This window comes from Dermacentor andersoni, chromosome 1, assembly GCF_023375885.2.
Source record: "Dermacentor andersoni chromosome 1, qqDerAnde1_hic_scaffold, whole genome shotgun sequence".
In the NCBI taxonomy this organism is placed as follows: Eukaryota; Metazoa; Arthropoda; class Arachnida; order Ixodida; family Ixodidae; genus Dermacentor; species Dermacentor andersoni.
Window position 1 is genome coordinate 121,023,926 of NC_092814.1, and position 19,518 is coordinate 121,043,443.

Here is a 19,518-nt window from a genome sequence, read left to right on the forward strand (position 1 = left end):
TCCCACTTGCTGCTCTGCCTTTTCGATTCTGGGTCGTACTCGAACATCCAGGATTCGTCTCCGGTTACGACAGAGTTAAGAAAGTCCGTTTCATTCTGAATCAAATTCAACAATTCTTGACAGCGCAAAACTCTGGAAGTTTTTTTCTGATCTTCCGTCAACACTTTCAGCACAAGCTTTGTGCAGACCTTGCGCATTTGCAGATCCTCGGTCACTATCCCATGTACCGCAAATGTGGACATGTGTAGGGTGTCAGCAATTTGCTGGATGGTCAATCGACGCAAAACTTCGCACACATGATCCACCTTTTCGTCGGTTCTGGTCGTTGTTGGGCGTCCAGAACGGGGTTCGCCGGCGACCTCCTCCCAGCCTCCTTGAACGAACGCCTTGTGCCACCTCCCAGACTGTGACCTTGAAATGCAGTCATCCTTGAAGGCCTGCCTCCATTGTTGCATTCTTTCCAAGCTTCACGCAAAACTTGATAGCGTATCACTGTTCAAGCGAACGCTCCATCGCACCGTGTTATCCACTCACACTGCTCGGAGTAAACTGGTGACTGGCTGCATTGGCAGGGTAGAACCCTTGCCACGTTTCCAGACCAGTTTTACCGCACTGCCATGAATAGTCGCGTCATAATAAAATCATGCACATTACTTTCATAATGGACCCTGTATAAATTATGTATTTATAGCATTACTGATTCATTATGTATGACAAAACAATCGTTCTTAGATGATTCTATAAATAAACTACATTGAAATAAGGAAACTCTTTCAAAATGTGTCTATAGCATGACAATAATATCAACTGTAGAACAAAACCAGATGCGAATTTCATTTTTTCAAACCCATTTTCTGAATGAAAATAGCACGTGTGCACAGCACCTTGCACGTGGCATAAGCTAGCCTCATGTTGAGAACAAACCAGGCAGAAGTCGCTTGAACTAGAGAAAACAAATGCCACATGACTTCATTGGCTACATAACATGGTCCCCTTATTTCCTGGAATTCTCCTGAATGAACAAAACCTTTATTACCTCTTATGGCAAAGATGATCCCAAGTTAAAAATTAAATTATGGGGTTTTACGTGCCAAAACCACTTTCTGATTATGAGGCACGCCATAGTGGAGGACTCCGGAAATTTCGACCACCTGGGGTTCTTTAACGTGCACCTAAATCTAAGTACACGGGTGTTTTCGCATTTCGCCCCCATCGAAATGCGGCCGCCGTGGCCGGGATTCGATCCCGCGACCTCGTGCTCAGCAGCCCAACACCATAGCCACTGAGCAACCACGGCGGGTGACGATCCCAAGTTGCAGGACACCATGAGTGCAAAAATAAATATGTGCATTTGAGCAGTATCACTCTGATGAATACCCATGGTATTGTATTCCACCACAACACAGGCGTTCGAGCTCTCTTGAAAAAGGCTGATTACCTAGCTTTTCTTGCTTACAATATTTCCTAGTCAAACCACATAATAAAAGAAATTGTTTTAAGGTCAGTCAGTGGTCATTGTGCTATGCCAGCGAAAGAACTGAAGAGAGCTGTAACAGTAACATTAGTAACACCACTATACGTGGGTACTGTACAATTCCATAGCACATCATAACAATGAAGGAATGTATTTGTGCCTGGCAGGTGAGGATTTACTTGTTTTATCTTTGTATTGTTTTCTTTCTTTAAGCTATGGCTTCTCTGACATGCATGCATGTTGAATACGACTCATTCCACGCCAAATCAACCAGTATATTTTTTGGCCATCAGAGATATATCGAAAAAATTTCCATGTGTCTGTAGAAGTTCAAAACTCATTCTCCCCATTTATTTTTCCTCCCTAAGATTTTCTACCATTTCGGCAAAAATTTATTGTTCTTGCCCAGCTGAACCAGAAGGCATCAATCATCATTTTTTTTTTAAAAGGCACATTGTATGACTCAGCCGTTCAAATGGTGTCTATGGTAAAACAATGAAGTGATGTGGTCCAAAATAAACAAAATTTCAACTATTTGAACACATTGGGTGCTTTTGGCACCCGCAAAAGCTGGTAAAATTGCAAAGTTTGAATTTATTTTCTCAGAACACGTGAAAATCCAGAAGCCACAAATGAAATATAGAATGGCAGCCCGATTGACATAGTATAGTCGAAAAATAATTGAAGCTTTGAATGTTCAGCCGATCACCTGAAAAAATAACTGTAAAGTTATTTTTTTGCAACAAGCTTCATGTTCAAGGTAGAAAATGTAGCTTTGGTGGTCGGCTTAAAAAGATAGCTCTACATGTCTGCTATCCATGTGAGAAGTCACAAAAAGGTATTACTTTTTAAACACGAAAAATTATTTTTTTGAATTTTTGTGTCAGCACCTCCTTCTCTCTGACGTGCGCCCAAGCTTGCTGGCCTGGGTTGCAGGCAACAATGCTGGCCTCATCAGAGACACAGATGACAGTGTCATGGCCTGCGTTTTATTGCCAAGATATGCATGCCAGGTGAACCATACAGCCAATGCACATGAAATATCACGATGTGTTAAATTCGTCAGGGAGTCCTGCAGAGTTAAAATGTACGATTCATGCAGTTTATACAAAGAAATATTTGCACTTAAGTGGCTAGTAGATAAAGAAAGAGCACTGATATCGTTCACACAAAGCACTGCAATAAAGTGCAACGTATCAACATGCATCAAAACATGCCGTGCAGGGCAACATACAGGAAGCAGGACGCTTTGTGCCCTGCTCCCTGGAACCTAAAGACTTGTCATAAGGTGTTGCAAGTAGAAAACACCTTCATAATTACAACTGAAAGCCTACATGAGCATGAACAAAATCTTCTGCTGTAGTGCATTAATGCTGTTCGACAGCAGGAATATGCTTGGCTATAAAATTCATATGTGCCCTGTACAGGATGATGTGCTCAGATGTGGTTGACGTCCACTTTTCATACTCATGGAAAGAAATAAGAGTCGAGGCAGCGGCGCTTGTCTTCATATAATAAAAAGAAGCAAATCGCAGTCTGTCGAAAAGTTTCTCGAGCTCATTTTATTAACAATGTTTCCTTGCTAGAGGGCAAGACTTCATATATTTCTGCTGTCCGCACAATGCACGCACGAACATTTCAAAAACTAATTTTTCGCATTTAAAACATACCTTTTTGTAACTTCTCACATGAATAATAGAAATGTAGAGCTATCTAATGATACGTCACTTACCGTATTTGCACGATTCTACCGCGCCACTGATTGTAACGCACAGTTATATTATTGTCGAAATATACAAAAAAAAAAAAAAAAAAAAAAAAAAAACACTTTGGTGCCGATTCCACCGTGCACATCAACTAACGATATCCGAGTCGACATGTACTGTGTTGAAACGATATAATGGAACATAAAAAAATGGTAGGCGACCCTAATCTTTGACTTGGCTGTCTTCTTTGTGGCACTCGCACCTCGGCATTGGTGTTCTTTAGGTTAACTTTAGGCAAACAGAATGCACAAACCGAACTCGTAGGCAACTGTATTCCATTAATTAGCCGGTTAAATACCAAGCCAGCTCCCTGTGTATCACGTCACTAGTGACATCATTACTCCGGCTTTCTACTTCCAGGTTTCCAGGAATTTCGCCAATGTTGTGCTCACGTGGTGGGTCTCTAATGTATACGATTCTGCGCTTTGGTGTACAGTAATCAGTCACTCCTAATTAATTCGAATTATTTCAATCATTTCAGTAACTCAACTTGTAACTAAACTTATGCTTTGATATCATATCTATAATGAAACCCATGAATTTTGTGCTGTACTATTTATTTATTTATTTATTTTCCTGATTTATTTTGGGTTTCCTCCCCGGTCGTCTCGGGAGGTGAATTGGAAGTGCTGCGCAAGGAAACAAGAGTGTCACTTCATGCTCATACCACAAAAAAGGCGCACAGGCATGCACAGAGCTGAATCTTAGCTGCTAGTGGCTATCAGAGTCTGACGACACCTCCTTTTCACTGTCTACTGACTACAGAAAGTCATCTTCAGTTCCATTTAATGCATTACAAATGCCACACTTGTGGAAGCTTGTGCAACCATCGTCTGCGGGAGGGCACTCCACGCACCATCGACCCACCTTGCGATGTCTCCGAGCGTCACTTTCTTCAGACAACCCATTCACTGGCATTGTGGATAGCTACCTTGATTGAGCTTATCTTGAGTAGAATTTGTCGCAATTGTAATGCACATGCAAATTTGAACACACCTATTATTTAAAAAAAGTGCACATCAGAGTCGTGCAAATACAGTATATATTTAAGCCGACCACCAAAGCTACTTTTTTTACCATGAACACGAAGCTTCTCGCAAAAAATTATAACTTTACAGTTATTGTTCAGGCGATTCGCTGAACCATCAAAGCTTCAAATATTATTTGGTCATACTATGTCAACTGAGCTGCCATCTCGATTTTACCACATTCCAAGAAAAAAAATTTAAACTTTGCAATTTTACCAGCTTTTGCCGGTGCCAAAAGCACCCAATGTGTTAAAATATTTGAAATATTGGTTATTTTGGCAGTCACATCACTTCATTGTCTTGCCATACACACCATTTGAATGACTGGGTCATACAATATGCCTTTGGAAAAAATGTTGATTGATGCCTTCGGGCTCAGCTGGGCAAGAAAAATCAATTTTCGCCATCATGCTAGAAAATTTATGGAAGAACAATAACTGGGGAGAATGAGTTTTGAACTTCTACAAACACATGGAAATTTTTTCAACTATATCTGTGATGGTTGAATTACCCATATGGCATTTTTATGTTTGCCCATCATTGCATGTTTGCCCAACTTGCATTAACCAAAGCTCGTGATGCTTGCACTTGCAAAAAAGACGAACGAGCCCAACTTGTCCAGTGCTGCTGTACTTCTCAAGTAGCTCTCAAGATGATTTGAGCTTGGCCTCTGCTCTCTGGTTTTATATAACACCAGATGGCAGAAGGTGCCCGATGAACAAAGACTTATATTTTTGTTTTGTTATAGTGTCACCAGCTGTCTATTTCAAAAAGGCAGTGTTGAAAAGAAAAGAAAGCTGAGCTTCTTTATGTAAGAGTGATTTTGTGATACAGTTTGTTCTGCTCAAACACGTAAAAAAGAAAAACCAAGCCATGCAATGAAGCCTACCTTCATTACAGTTAAACAAATTTTCTTCCAATAAACTTTCCCTTTCTGACACAAACTTTTACTTTGGCTTTGCTTTATGTTATCAACAGAATCATTGGCTTATAACTGAGGTGCCCATGATGGCTGTTCAAAGTGGCACAGGAAGAAATCTTTCTGGTCTGCTTTGTTACCCCATGCAGTACTGGTTCATCACTGATGATCCAGTGTTTGAACTGTTTAGTGAGGATCTGCAAGACTAATGATTTTATGCAAGATCAAACAAATTAGCTAGATCAGCAAGACCAAAAAATCTTGAGTGAAACACAGTTGATTTGTCTATAGGGATTTCATATGCTAAATAACTTACTTAGCAGTGGGTGCTCGACAAGTTCATCTTCTCTCCGACCTTTAACTTTTCCCGCACCACATACAGTATATAATTTAACTTAAACAATCTTAAGAGGTCAATTAAGCCACCTAAGGTCACTTAATGGGCTACTTGGACCATACACTGTAACCTGGGATAATACCCTTGTCATTCAGTTGCCCTATCATAGCCAGGTGGTGTCCCTTCTACCTGTGCCAATATTGACATGGTATAAATGAATGCATGTCTAGAATAACTTCAGTTAGTAGTAGTGCTTGTCCGGTCTACTTTGTGTCAGTTTTTTCTCTGGCGGTGCCAGAAAACAAAAACAAACAACAAACAAAACATTATTATCAGCATACTTGCATTTCCTCTACATAATTTTCATTTGCCTGTATATCCAGATAGCTCATTGAAGTAAACCATTTTCTTTTTGAATATGAGTAAAGCCACACACAGCTGCCTCAATCTTTTGAGGACATTGTATATTTTACTTCTGGTGGTGCACTAGATCAAAGAACATTTTTCAGTTTGTTCTATCTAGGCTCATTTTGCCATGTTAGGCAGTTGTCAACAAAAGAAGAGTGGGGGTACGGCATGCTTACAAATGTGGAAGGGCCTGGCACACCAGATAAATAAGTGCCTTTGTAGGCTCTTCGAGGCAAAGAGGCCCCTATGTCGTAACCACCAACACAAAAGTTGCAATATTGTTATGCAGACACACTCACCACAGAAACACTCTGACAGTGCCCACAAACAAATCTGTATGAAGGCTCTGCGTGTGGTTCTGTCAATTCTTCTCTCCGTGTTCCTGGCCGCTGTGTCTTTGCCTTCACTGTTGAATTACCTTCGGGCTTTATGACTGCACCACTGACACAGAAAACAATGCAAAACTATTGTTAAAAATGTGAACCGACTGAGAAGAAATACAGGTTTTACCAGAGATGAGGGACAAAAAGAAATAGCAATGCTAATATTTTATATGGTCCAGACTTTGCAATTATTTCTATACACTTTATAAAATTATTTGAAATGCTTACACAGCCAAGTTCAGACCCATGCTGACCACTGTAGTGAACACACCTCAGGCCACAGTGTTCCCTGTTGGGAAAAAGCCTGTGTATTTATCGGCATCTCTAATTATACAATTGTGTATCTCATCTACACAAGTGCAAAACGGTATGCAGCGCTATCTAAACTACACAGCACTGCGTATAATACATTATACTACATCTCGCCTTCTATTCTAGAAATGCTCACGAATTCAGTCTCTTTGATGGCACAACTCTTCGCCTTGATTGTGAACAGTAGGGCCTTAGGTGACAGGGAGTGTGAACACCTGTGTGACCATGTTCTGGATTAGGCACGTCACTGAAGTTTAGCCTTCACTGGGTAGCACGTAGTTACCATATCGCCATCCATAAGCATCCACAACCACAACCATATCACCATCCCAACAAGTCTGCGTCCCAGGTGAACCGTAGGGCACAAACTGATGCCTGTTTCACACCAGAACACTACTTGGCATCTCTACCCCATACCTTCAGCACCGTTGTGCAGAGCTCAACACTGTTACGGTGCTCTTTACATCTGCTCCTACACGTGCTGGCCTGGTTTCAGACTGGGAAGCTCCTGGGATCAATGGTGACAGTCAAAGTCGGATGCTTGTCTCTGCCACATGGCTGTGTCCCGCTCGACCACAACCTCAGGATCTGGCCATTGTGGATACAGCTTATTCTTGGGTTTTGGCAATGTAGTCCGAAGACATCTGCCCATGAGGAGTTATGCAGGGCTAAACCCATTAGACCTAGGGGTGTCCTGCAATATGAGCAACAACGTTTTGCAGCCAGCATTCTTGTGCCATAGTTATTTCTCTGTTCGCACCGCACTCTCAACTTCCCCATTTTACTGTAGAAATTCTGGACTGCTTGTGCGACGAGCAAAACTGTGCCTCGATGCAAGCACCACAAATTGATGTGAAGAAAACTGCAGGCCGTTGTCGCTGTGCACGACCTCCAGAATGCCAAACGGGCAAAGGCGCTCTTCAATGTAGTGGCAATCACACTGCTGAAAGTTCCACGTAGAGTCAGCACTTCCGGGAAATGGGAGTAATTATTGGTCACTAGCCAATAGTCTAACTTTCATGTGGAATAGGTCTGCGTGGACTTGTTGCTATGGGTGATCTGGTGTTGGTGATGGCAACATTGGCTCTGCTCACTATTACCTTACCGTCGCACACTGTTCACGGTTGTCCACAACTTCGACTTCTTTGATTCAACAACTGATTCCTGGCCACCAGACTGACTCACATACCCTTGCCTTGAAGCGGAACACACCAAGATGGCCTTCGTGGATCAGGCAGAGGGCATCATCCTGAAGCACCGCAGGAACTACGACTCTACTCCATTTAAGCAGGAGGGAATTGGCAACTGCGAGCTCGGCGCAATGCGTCCAGTACGCTATCAGGTGTCCAGATAGCCTCAACTTTGTTGGCCAGCCGGATTTGCCAAACCTGAGTAAAGCAGAGCACACGCCATCAGGTGCCTGATGCCATTTGATTGTTTTCCATTTCATAGGCGCAGACTTCTTTACTGCATCGATGATAACGGTGTATTGCTCGATCGAGTCAACTGCCGTGCTCACTGTGTAGCAAGTAGCTTGACGGGAGCACTTTGTGCTGATAATGCACGGGTTTGATGCATAGGTGTTTCATGCGTGGTGGCAAGAGATCGACACCCATCTCAGACGGGCAACATCAATGGGAAGTGGAGATGAATTACAAGCTTCATGCTCATTTACGGTGTCTTCATGTTGCCTGGCCATTGTGAGAGCTTCTTGCAAAGACAATCGCAGATTCTGACACAAATGGTCCAAGAGCTTCCAATTCAGCAAAGCAACAATGAATCTGTCCCTGACCAGCCTCTCTTTGATGTCGGATGACTGGTAATTGCAATGCTTGACTAGGGAACAAAGTGCGGTGAAAAAGGCATCTATAGTGCCCTGGGCTGCTGGGCACAGCTATGAAGTGGGATGACTTGTACAACCTGTTTATCTGATGTATGAAGTGGTCAGAAGAGACCTTCTTCATCACCAAAATGTCTTTGAGATTGACTTCTTTAAGTGTAGTACAGGCGATAATTTCTCTGATTTTCAGACACATGCAGTATAGCATTGAGTGCACTTTGATTACCAGATAAACGACGCAGAAACCCACAGTGAAATAGAAATCCTCATACTGGATCAACCACATAGGCTAAGAGCCCGACTTTTCAAAGTCGAGTCGTGGTGGTGCTCATAGAAGCAGTGCCAAGCCTTGAACGAATGTCAGAGAAGCGGTGGCAGTGCCCCGTCCCTTGTTTGTTTCGCTGGTACTCATGATACAGCGACAGAGCACAGAAAAAGCATGGTGCATGCACAGACACGCAAGATCACCGAAACAGCATGCCCAGCAGGCTTCAATTCTGACAGCATGTAATGAACACACCTCAGGCCACGTTGATCACTGGCTGGAAAAAGCCCATGTGTATTAATATGTGCCCCTATTTATACAATCGTGTGTATCTATACAGGGACAGAATGGTATGCAGCACCAACCAAGCTATGCAGCGCCACCTATGCTACATATTTATAAAACCATAATCATCTGCTACAATAATGCATGTTGTGGCCTCTGAAATCAGATGCAGACGCCAACACTCCCAGAGTATTTGGAGAGCAAAACCTTGCACAAATTACCATGTGCAAATTTGGAACAATAGCACAGTGTGTCCAGCTCCCAAGAGCACATTGCCACATGAAAATGAGCCCAACTCCCAGTGGAGGTTGTAAGTGAAGTTTTGTTTGAAGGGCCTAAGCACTTAATTGGCTAGCCTTTGTGCGTTTTGCTGACCTTTGCATGTTCCTACAACATAGGTGTGACACCTCTATAATGAAACCATTGAATATCATGTGCTCTTCTATTATTAGCAGGTCTGTGCGCTTTAGATCATGAGCTGTTTAAATATACAGGCATTACGTCGTGGTTTATTTTTTGGTTAGGTTTGCAGAACGGAGACTGACTCATTGGCACTAGTTTACGAGCCAAAATGCCCTGCTATATAAGGCAGGTCTGCTGGGGTTTCAGCTGTCTACAGCGTGAGAAATGCAGTGGAGGTAGTGGACCCAGTTTTTTAAAGAAAAGCTTTCTTATCCTCTTCTCGCCACTTTACGACACTGGCTGCTGCTGTCTTGCCAATTATAATACTTGGACCAATAGGTATTTTCCATTAGTTATCTGCCCGAATAGACAACTTAAGCCACTGGGTATGTGCAACTGGGCAAGTGCCATCGAGTATGTGACCACTCTTGGCCAATCCCCCAGAATGACCATGGGCCACTGGGTAGATGCTCGAACAGACAAGTGCAAGTAGAACAGAGGCACAAAGTGAAGAAGCCGGCAACAAAAGCTGAGTGTGGAGAAAGAAGTACAAGGAACCAAACAGCACCAGAGCCTGCATTGAGCAAGGGACGTTGAGCAACAACTGCTACAAAGAAGTTGGCAACAGAAGCAGCCGAGCTTGAAGAAAGAAGTCAAGCGGACAAACTGCAAAGCAAACAAAGACGTGAAGAAGAAATGAAGACATTTCAGGAACCATCAAAGAAAGCTTTGTTTATCCCCAATGCCCACATATGCGTGGGATTCACAGATTTTTCTTCACTTAGGACGAGAGTGAAGCTGAGGATAAAGCAGCAGCCTCGTAAAAATACATTTAACTGTACAAATTTCATTCAAATTGTTTGAAAAATAATGTTTTTTGGAGTGCCTCATCTCCCCTTAACGGGAAGGGTAGACAGATGAACGGATGGACAAAGTAAATGTAATTTCAAACTTTTAGCTGCCGTTGGAGTGAAATATCCTAGTCAAACTTTTACTTGGAGCATATTTTGATGCTGCTGCAATTTACAGGTGTTAACTGCTGTGCAATACTTGCACCAAAATCATTCGATAATGGCAGAGTTTATGCATGATGCTTGCAATATACTATAAGATGTGGAATATACAAACCCTCATATCGTAGAATGCTTATCTGCACCTCCTCTGTGTTTGTGTAAGCTCGGTCAGTAGTGGTCTTTCAATCAGTAGTTAAGGGGGTTTTTAACATGATCAAAAGTTCTATTTCATTCTCTCTCTCTGCCAACCTGTGAACTTGTCAAAATTTGTAAAAATTGCTTGTACAAGAAACTGAAGGGGGAGAATAGTCCGTATTTCTTTAATAATCCGTAATAATAAATGTATTTAAAGAATAATAAACTGAAACTGAATAATCTGTATTTCTTTTCAAAGCATGCCCTGAGAACATGCCTTTAGTGGTATACATACACACTTTATAAATGACGATTTAAAACTCAAATTTAATTTTAGTGTTTTACGTGCCAAAACCATGGTCAAGAGCATGATCTTAGAACAATTAAGAAAGCAAGCCGTTTGCTTACCCTCACATGAATGTTCAGAATTGCGCGTTCGTCAGCAAAAGTGCGATTATGAGCAATCATGCTAGGGCAAGAGAACAGTTCACTTTCTGAACAGACATAAGATCGCATCTCTGATTATAAGGCATGTTGTAATGGTAAACTCATGATTAATTTTGACCACCTGGAGTTCTTTAATGTGCATCCAATGCATGGTACACAAACGTTTTTGCATTCCACATCATCAAAATGCAGCTGCCGCAGCTTGGTTTGAACCTGTGACCACGAGCTCAGCAGTGAAACGCCATAGCCACTAGTCAACCGCAGCGGGTAAATGACGATTTACCCTTAGTTGTTGCACACAAGCAACAGCAAACTCGGAACAGCAAAGACTGACAAGGAACACACTGTTTATAGATCACAGTGACTTTTTCACCAACTTTGCTGTTGCTGAATTTGTCCACTTCAGGAACTTGTCTGTGAAGCAAGTATCTTTCTGGCATCCTTTCATCATCAGATTTCCAACAAAAGATTTGGAGACTGATGAGCAAAACTTTCTTGTGAACAGTAGCAAAACGTGATACAACATTTGTAAAATCGTAAAACAAGCTCAAATTTGTAAACTTTACGGAAAATTCAAGAAACAGTACAAAAACAATGAAGACGACAGTATGAGTGCTCTTGTCATCATGTAGAACACTTGTCCTATAGTCTTCCATGTTTTCGTGCTATTTGGTGCTTGTCCTTTCATATTCATGAACATGTACCAACTCGTCAAACAACTTGCTTTGTAGAATGTTCCCTCACTCGACACTCCAACTCTAGAAAGTGGAGGAAAGCAATGTCTCTTGATTGAACCAGACGCTGTGCTTAGATAACACTGATTTCGCAGTCATTCCTGAGCCCAAATATTGTAACCAGGCACACACAGCATCTATTCAGAGGCTCAGAAGTGGAGGGGTGCTTCTGAAGCCAGTCCTTGTCAAGGAATCACCAAGCAGCGCACATCACTGTGTTCCACTCAGAAGAGTGTTGAGTTGAGGCCCATTCGAGCCACAGGAATTATTCCATACCCATTTTACTAATTTATTTCCTGAGAAAAATTTCTAGCGTTGCTATTAGCTGGCATTGTCGGACATTTACAGTTGCAGCATAATGGACTGGATACGCAGTTATTGACTAAATTATTAGCTAATTTTACCATCTCGATGAAGCATCTGGGCTATGTAGGATGCCGCAGTGTTCAGGGAAGCTCTTGATTAATTTATGTGTGAACTTACATTCAAAGACCATGCACCCAAATTTTAATACATGGGAATTGCTGTGACAATTTTTTAAATGTCTGTAGTGTTCACAAAGGCCAATAGCTGTGCTTGAGCAGCAAAAATGCACTTTTGGTAAACTTAGTTCAAAATTTATTGCGACACTAAAGGCACGACCACACCAACAGAAAAATCTTTGCACTGGGACACAAGCAGCAGAACATGCTCTGCGATATCAGGCTAGCATCAACAAGTTCCTACTACCATGTGAAAGGAACCCAGAGCTGTTCTTTGTGGCGCACCTCGTGCTGCTGATTTGAGGAAACAAATGAGATGCAGCCTGCCCAATCTTGTCAGTAAGTGCCAAAGGTAACTACTACCCTCTTTAGACTCGGCCAGGAATCACTGCCAACCTCAGCCTCAGCAACATGAGCAAAGCATGAAGCTATCACGTGACTGCTGTGTAGAAAGATCCCAGGCAGGACTGCCAGGATTGGCCATGCCAAGATTGGCACGTGTTAATGAAAGCAGCTTTACACACACATTTTCCGATAGTATGGGCATACCTTAATAGTATCACAGTTTTAGAATATTCAGTGTAAAACTGGGCCGAATGCATGCAGCCTTACCACACTTTAGCACAGTCTCACACTCTCTGTAGCACAAATGTGAAAAAAGAATTACATTTTCAACATGTCAATTGTCAAGAACATTTTCTTTCTGTGCCTCATAGATCAATAAAAAAGAAATTGGAAAAAAAAGTAAGCCTTGCTTATAGAGATTTATTTCCACAGAAAATTTTGATTTCCTGCACAAATGAACAAATGACAAACTGAAAAACAAAATGTTGCAGAAGCAATAACCCATATGCTAAATACCAAGACTGACTACAATACAAAAATACACTAGCTGTTTATTTTTCAGACAACATAGGTAAAAAAAATCCCTGTGGCAGAAACACGATTCTGCTGCTTTTTCGCATTTTGCATTGGTCATTAAGTGCACTGCTTTTAATTACTTTAGACCACATGGTGGATTTGCAGAACTGAATGCCTGTCAGTGCACAAAACATGCACATTTAGTTACCATCAAGAAACTAGAGCCAGTTTAGCAATATGGAGATATGCTACAATGTACATTTACAAGCAACTTTGTTGAACAGCATGCAAAGTAGGCTTTTTGGAGAACTAACATATAGAATGCCAATGTATTTCAAGGCATATTTTATAAATTAATATCTTGAAACTTGCACAAGTTTCAGGATGCCTACTCAACTGCCTCAAAATAAACTAGCTTCTATTGTACAGTTGGAACCGTAAGATGTTAAGTAATACAGCAGGCTCCCGTTAAAATTAACCTGGAAAAGCCTACTTTTCAGATATGACAATCCGTGAACATTTGGTTGATGTCCCATAGACCTAGCATAAATAAAAGTCCACTTAAGAAGAACTGTTAATTCGGCTGAGGCAAACTTCTGCAGCTACCTCTGACGTCTGCTATTTGGATCACCGAGAGGCCTGAATTGGCAGACATGGAGGAAGCAACTCTGCTAGCAACATGTTAAGCAAATGGCGTTTCTGTAAACATGAACAGCTATGTCAGCATCAACAATAATATGGAGACCTGCAAGGTGATAATTGTGGTGAGGACACTGCCTAGGAGCCTCAAGAACTAGCGGTGGTCACACATGATGCAGCTGATAATGCCCTGAATGCTTTGGAGCATTTTTTCCAAACATGCGAGGGCACCGAAAAATTTTTGAACAAGCAATGCGAAATGTCACCTTTCGTAACAGAGCACAGGTTATGACAGCACAATTAAACTACCAATGTGTTTATTAAGTAAGAGTGCATAAAGCAATACCTTCTATCATGCAAATTCAATTTCTCTTCTTATAGCTAGCTCCCTCTTGGTTTTAGTGCAGTTTATTTTTTGCGTTGTGGATATTTGGGCACCTGAGGAATGGTATATTTTTAGTTTTGTGGATCACTTCTGTTAAATGAACTTCTGATAAGACAGATTTTCAAGGCCCCTTTGAGTTAGTCTTAATTGGGGTCTACTGTACACTAAGTAGTCATTAAAATTTTGTTAATTAGCTCATTGTATGTTGTGACCTGCGGCCAGCAGAATTTATGCTTTTTGGCATAGGCTTAATCCATCTGCAGCAGGAGAATTTAAAATTCCCGGAAAATAATTGAAAGCATGCAGAGTAAAATATTAACCCCGTAACAATACAATAGTATTAGGCACAGGTAAGGTTTTCTTTTTTTTAACCAATGCACAATAGATACACGTTTATCTTTATTAAATAAAATATAGGAATAGCAGTTGTAAAAGTGCTCCCTCAGTTCAAGGCTCCACCTATAAATGAATAGCAAGCAACTGTCCATGGCATAAGCCTCAGACAAAGTGTACTGCAGCACACTATAAACAAAGCAGAATTGATGACTCACCAGCCAGGCCTGGAACATGTTATGCTGGTTGCGCTTTTGACACACTGCAAAAGCCTGTTGCAACCACACCGTATGTACCGTTTTCCTTTTGGGGGATTGCCTAAAGCCTGAAAGATATGTGCACCAAAATTTTTTATGTTCTGCCACATTGCAGCCATCTTGTTTCTGCATTACTCCATTCACATAAAGTATTAGGTATGACTATAAACTCATAGTGAGAAGCGAGACTCTATTGAGAGAAAACAGCAAAACGTAAGAGCTTGTTCATAGGCATGTCCAAAAAAATACAACAAGCAACCATTGTTGGTAGCCACTCCGTTAACTAATGTTGCCTCGCATGGAAGTCCATGGCCTTTCTTGTTATGCACACCAGAAGAAAAGGAAGTTCTTTTGTTTTGGAATTTGCTTTTTGCTATTTTTAATATATGCAAAGATATCAATTTCAAATACAAATTAAATACTTATGTTTTGAACTGAGGTATCTAGTCAAATAACTTATTATTCAATTTATTGAAATATTTGAATTACAGGCAAACATACAAATTTACCACACTAATTGGAAACTGCCTGCCATGGAAAAGGGCTCTTCCATATGCTCCATTAGCCACTTAAAGTGCATTTGGTAAGACAACCATGCAGGAACTGTGGTTACCTTCAACTTTTTAAAAATTTATTTACAAGCCAGGACAGTCAGACTGACTTCCAAATAGCACTGTGTGTATTGATGAAATGAACCAACATTTTTTAACCTTTCCTCTCCATGTTTCTTTTCCTACATTTAGGAATTGCAGAATATCATTCAGTTGCAAATTGCTTTGCAATATGATCGTGAGCATGACTGTAACAATAGGCAATGAGTGTTGCTACATATTCTATAGATTTAGCTCATGCTGTTATACCAGTGCAAAACCTAATGGGGTGAAAAACACAACAAGGACAAGTACTGAACTTCCCTACTGAATTCTATTGAACACTGCAGAGACATTTACACTAGAAATCATTTGATGACACATGTACTGGTGAAGCCAAAAGACCAACAAGAAACAGTGAAAAACACCCAAACCACTTATGGTTTGAGTGTTCTTCACTGTTTCTTGTTGGTTGTTGTTGTAAAACCCCACAAACCAAATTGTGGGGCTTTACGTGCCAAAACCATGATTTTAATACGAGGCACGCCCCTAGCAGGGGACTCCGGATCAATTTTGACTACCTGGGGATCTTTATCGTGCCCCTGTTGCACAATACACGGGCGTCTTTTCATTTTGCCCCCATCGAAATGCAGCCGCCGTGGCCCGGATTTTTTTCTTGGGTCAGTGCCAGAAGACACACTGACACGATCATCACCGAGCCGTAAGATTTAAACTGTTTCTGTTATTTCCTGTGTGGTTCGGCCATTGCTCTTTTCTATTACTGTAGTACCTTCCGTGTGTGATTGGCACCCCACTTTTTGCAGTAAAATGCCAAGAAAGTCTGATGCAAAAATTCACTTCTAGCTAATTGCATGTTTAATTAGTATTGACAGTCCCACCTCAGTTTCACTGTTTGACCCATTCGCACATATTTGGAACAAAAAGATTAGCTGGCTAGATCAACAATAATCAACTGGTTATTTAGTGTTTCTAGAGGCACCAATGGAATCTAAACACTGATTGGTCTTAATTGGACCCTAAATGTCATGGGATACCCCATGGTTGAGCAATAATGTGAAAAAATTTTAGAAATAACCCGAAAATCCTCCAGTCAAACATGAGCAATGTTTTCTTCTGATGCTATTTTTGGAGTACAGCTTTAGTTATCACAAAATGAAATTACGTTCGTTTCACAAAAAACTAGATACACCCAGTTCCTACTTCGTGAACATTTTCTGTATAAGGGATATGGGAAAACATAAATTATCTTGGCATACACTTTATTATCTTTTCTAGCCAAAGCATATCACCAGAACTGTGAATAAAGCAAAGAATACTTCTTGTCTTGGGTCTACACTTTCAATGCCTGCCCTGAAAGAATAGAATTGCTGTATGCTGTACACTACGTACATTCTAGGGGTGTGCAAAAATCAAAATGAGAAAATTTGCAAATATCAAAGCTTCGTGCAACTCTCTCAGGTGGATGACAATTTTTTCGTGAAGATACCTCCAACTTGTGGATTTTCACAGAACTGATCTTCCAAAGTGCGGTATGTTTGAATATCCTAAAATACAGCACTTTGCAATGCATACTGTGTGATATGAATACAAACAAATACCATGTTTATATTGTGTAGCATTTTTTTAGTATCCAAGAACCCTTTTATGACAAAGTTCCTCCCAAATCACTGAGCATGGCCTCTCCAGTAGGAATTATTGAAATAAGGCAACAAGTATGAGTACCACCTTTTATGTATAAAGTTTACACCAGCAGTTATAAAGGATGCTGCATTGAAAGGTCTCCAAGTAAGTTTGGATACCGAGAGTGTCAAAATAAATTGGGAGCGTGATGTTGCCACCACGGCCAGGAGTCGAAAATGTGAGCACAGCAAATAGACACTATGACTATGTTCTGTGTGTATATATATGATTACTTTCAGAACACAAATATACTTACATAAGATGGTCTCCAGTAATACTATGCTAGTTTCCGCCTTTAGGAACACAAGTTTACAACTACCGTGAAACGCTTAGTACAGAGACATATAATGAGGTATGAATGTGGTTTCTTAAGGACTTGGTGAATGGTATTCAGTGGTATAATGGTGAAGGTGGCTTCTTTAGGACTTGGTGATACCTAAAAGTAAATTCATGCAAATAATGGGCCGACTTACTGTAAGTTCGTTGCAGCGAGGGCATGTAACCACATAGTCATTGGCATGCTTTAATATGTCAATCTGGTAGCTGCACACATCGCACACCTTTACTCTAGATGGTGCAAAACTGACAACATCATATGGTGGAGGTGGGGAGTCTCTTGTAGACGGTGCTGAAATAAACCATATTGAATTACACATAAAGGTGTTGTATCATGCGGATATTATTTGCAAGTTTCAGAAATAACATGTCCAGTGGAAACATAGTACACAAAAGAGACAGGGTAAGTGATGCGCTTAAAGCTAACTTTTTGGAGAGTAGTACTTGTCCCATCCTTTTCTTCTGTATGTATTACATTTTCCACTACATGCTAGTTCAAAGGGGCAGAACAGCTAGCCCATGAGCAAGTGATATTAATATATAACACAATTCATTTTCAGCTTAATTTAGCCACTATAATGCAAAACAACTAGACTTAACAAAAATGCATGAAGTAACCACAAATCAACCGTGTGTATTTAAAGAAACAGACACACAGACACACACACAAAGTATTTCAGGATAACATTTGAAAAGCTAATGCAGTGCAAAAAGATAAATTCGAACAATTTTCACTTCTCATTCTGCTCCATGAAAGTACCTTTGTCAAATTATCAGAAAAAGGAAGTGGTTATTCTTAAAGATGCATTTCTCAATTGAGTATGTCGGCATCAAAATAAACAAATGTAGCTAATGTAACTAATCAAAGGCGTGTGGATACCACTGACAGATCATGAAGCAACTACAAATATCTAGCACTTGTAGTAGCAAGAAATAATGTGCCACGGAAGTGCATAGTGACAAATAGGCATCAATAAATGAAAAAAAAAAAAAAAGCACGTTTCAGCCAACTAACTGAAGTACGAGTCCTATTGCAATACGTCCATTGCCGATTGATTTTTCATACCTGCTCCGATCATTTTGATTTTCTCACGGAACTGCTGCATTCTTTAGGCATAGACACTGGAGGATTCAAAAAGGGAGGGTGGTCCAGGGCCCTGCCCGAGACATGCTCACATACTTCAGTTCCGACAAAGTTGAACGTGATTTTAGAATGCCATATGGCTGCCACTAAGAGATTTTCATTGACTCTGCCCCAAATCACAACGTTCCCCACAGGATCCTGATGAAGAGGCACTGATTAGGCCTAGCAGAACATGGCCATGACAAAACGTAGGCGCCAGTCGGCCAACGGAGCGGCAGGCGACAAGATGTGGCGGAATGTATGCACGTTCATCTGTATGTTTGTACCAGATACCTATTCGGCAACTGGACATGTGATCACGCACACGCGCCAAACTGCCGGCCGCGGTATAGTGGAGATTAGGTCCACGGTCAATTCGCCGGAAACTACCGCGAACTCGCCTATACTACTCTTGTGCTCTTAATGGACAAAACAGTGTAGGCAGAAAGCTCCAAACTTACAAAATTGCACACATCACACACTTCGTGACGAGTGCGTGACAATGCACGATGCGCATCAGGCTTCACAACGGAAGGCATGGGTGAACACGAAGTTTCCCTACGGCAACAACCATTGGATTATTTTAAGTAGGTACTATTTCAGCAAAGAACAACACAGCACAAAATGAGGCGTTTTCTTCGTACAGCTGGCGATTTATTTTTGCAGCAAAAGCTTTTCCCAATTTTGAAGTCTGCTCGAATATGCTGAGCAGGTGTGTGTCGGAGCAGGTGTAGCACAATAGCTGCGATAAACAATTTCATACTGCATTTCCTTCGCGGCACAGTACTTCAATCACTGCAGTTTATGTGAAGTGCTAAGTTAATGATCCAACGCAGCTCAGTTTTCTCAGAGCCTTTATGGAGTGAATCGCCTGCAACGTGGACAGGCATTTGCGTATTGTGTCATGGGTCAAGATGCAGTGCAGTGTCGATCAAAGATACATGATGCAGGTTATGGTGAAGCTAACTATGGTAACACTGCAACCTCACTAAGGCCTGGCCAGGTCCAGGCTGGGGACCAGGTCAATTTTTTATTTTTTTGCTCGATATCGAGGTTGAAAAGG

At 41.2% G+C, this 19,518-nt stretch overlaps 1 protein-coding gene and 1 long non-coding RNA gene across 3 annotated transcripts in view; one reads left to right on the forward strand and one right to left on the reverse strand.

Annotated features, from left to right (window-relative positions):
* Window positions 1-19,518, reverse strand: part of LOC126544037 (type 2 phosphatidylinositol 4,5-bisphosphate 4-phosphatase-like) — a 98,539-nt gene that overhangs the window by 58,244 nt on the left and 20,777 nt on the right. For both annotated transcript variants that reach the window (XR_008608710.2, XM_050191225.3), the window contains 3 exons: window positions 17,470-17,624; window positions 14,667-14,773; window positions 6,232-6,373 (listed from right to left, as the gene is read on the reverse strand). Coding sequence is in view for 1 of the 2 variants with exons in the window: in XM_050191225.3 (XP_050047182.1) it covers window positions 6,232-6,373; window positions 14,667-14,773; window positions 17,470-17,624 (404 nt within the window). In the remaining variant the exon portion in view is untranslated. The remainder of the gene's footprint in view (window positions 1-6,231; window positions 6,374-14,666; window positions 14,774-17,469; window positions 17,625-19,518) is intronic.
* Window positions 16,482-19,518, forward strand: part of LOC129380575 (uncharacterized) — a 31,911-nt gene continuing 28,874 nt past the window's right edge. Inside the window, exon 1 of the long non-coding RNA XR_011893188.1 lies at window positions 16,482-16,845. This is a non-coding gene — a long non-coding RNA (uncharacterized lncRNA). The remainder of the gene's footprint in view (window positions 16,846-19,518) is intronic.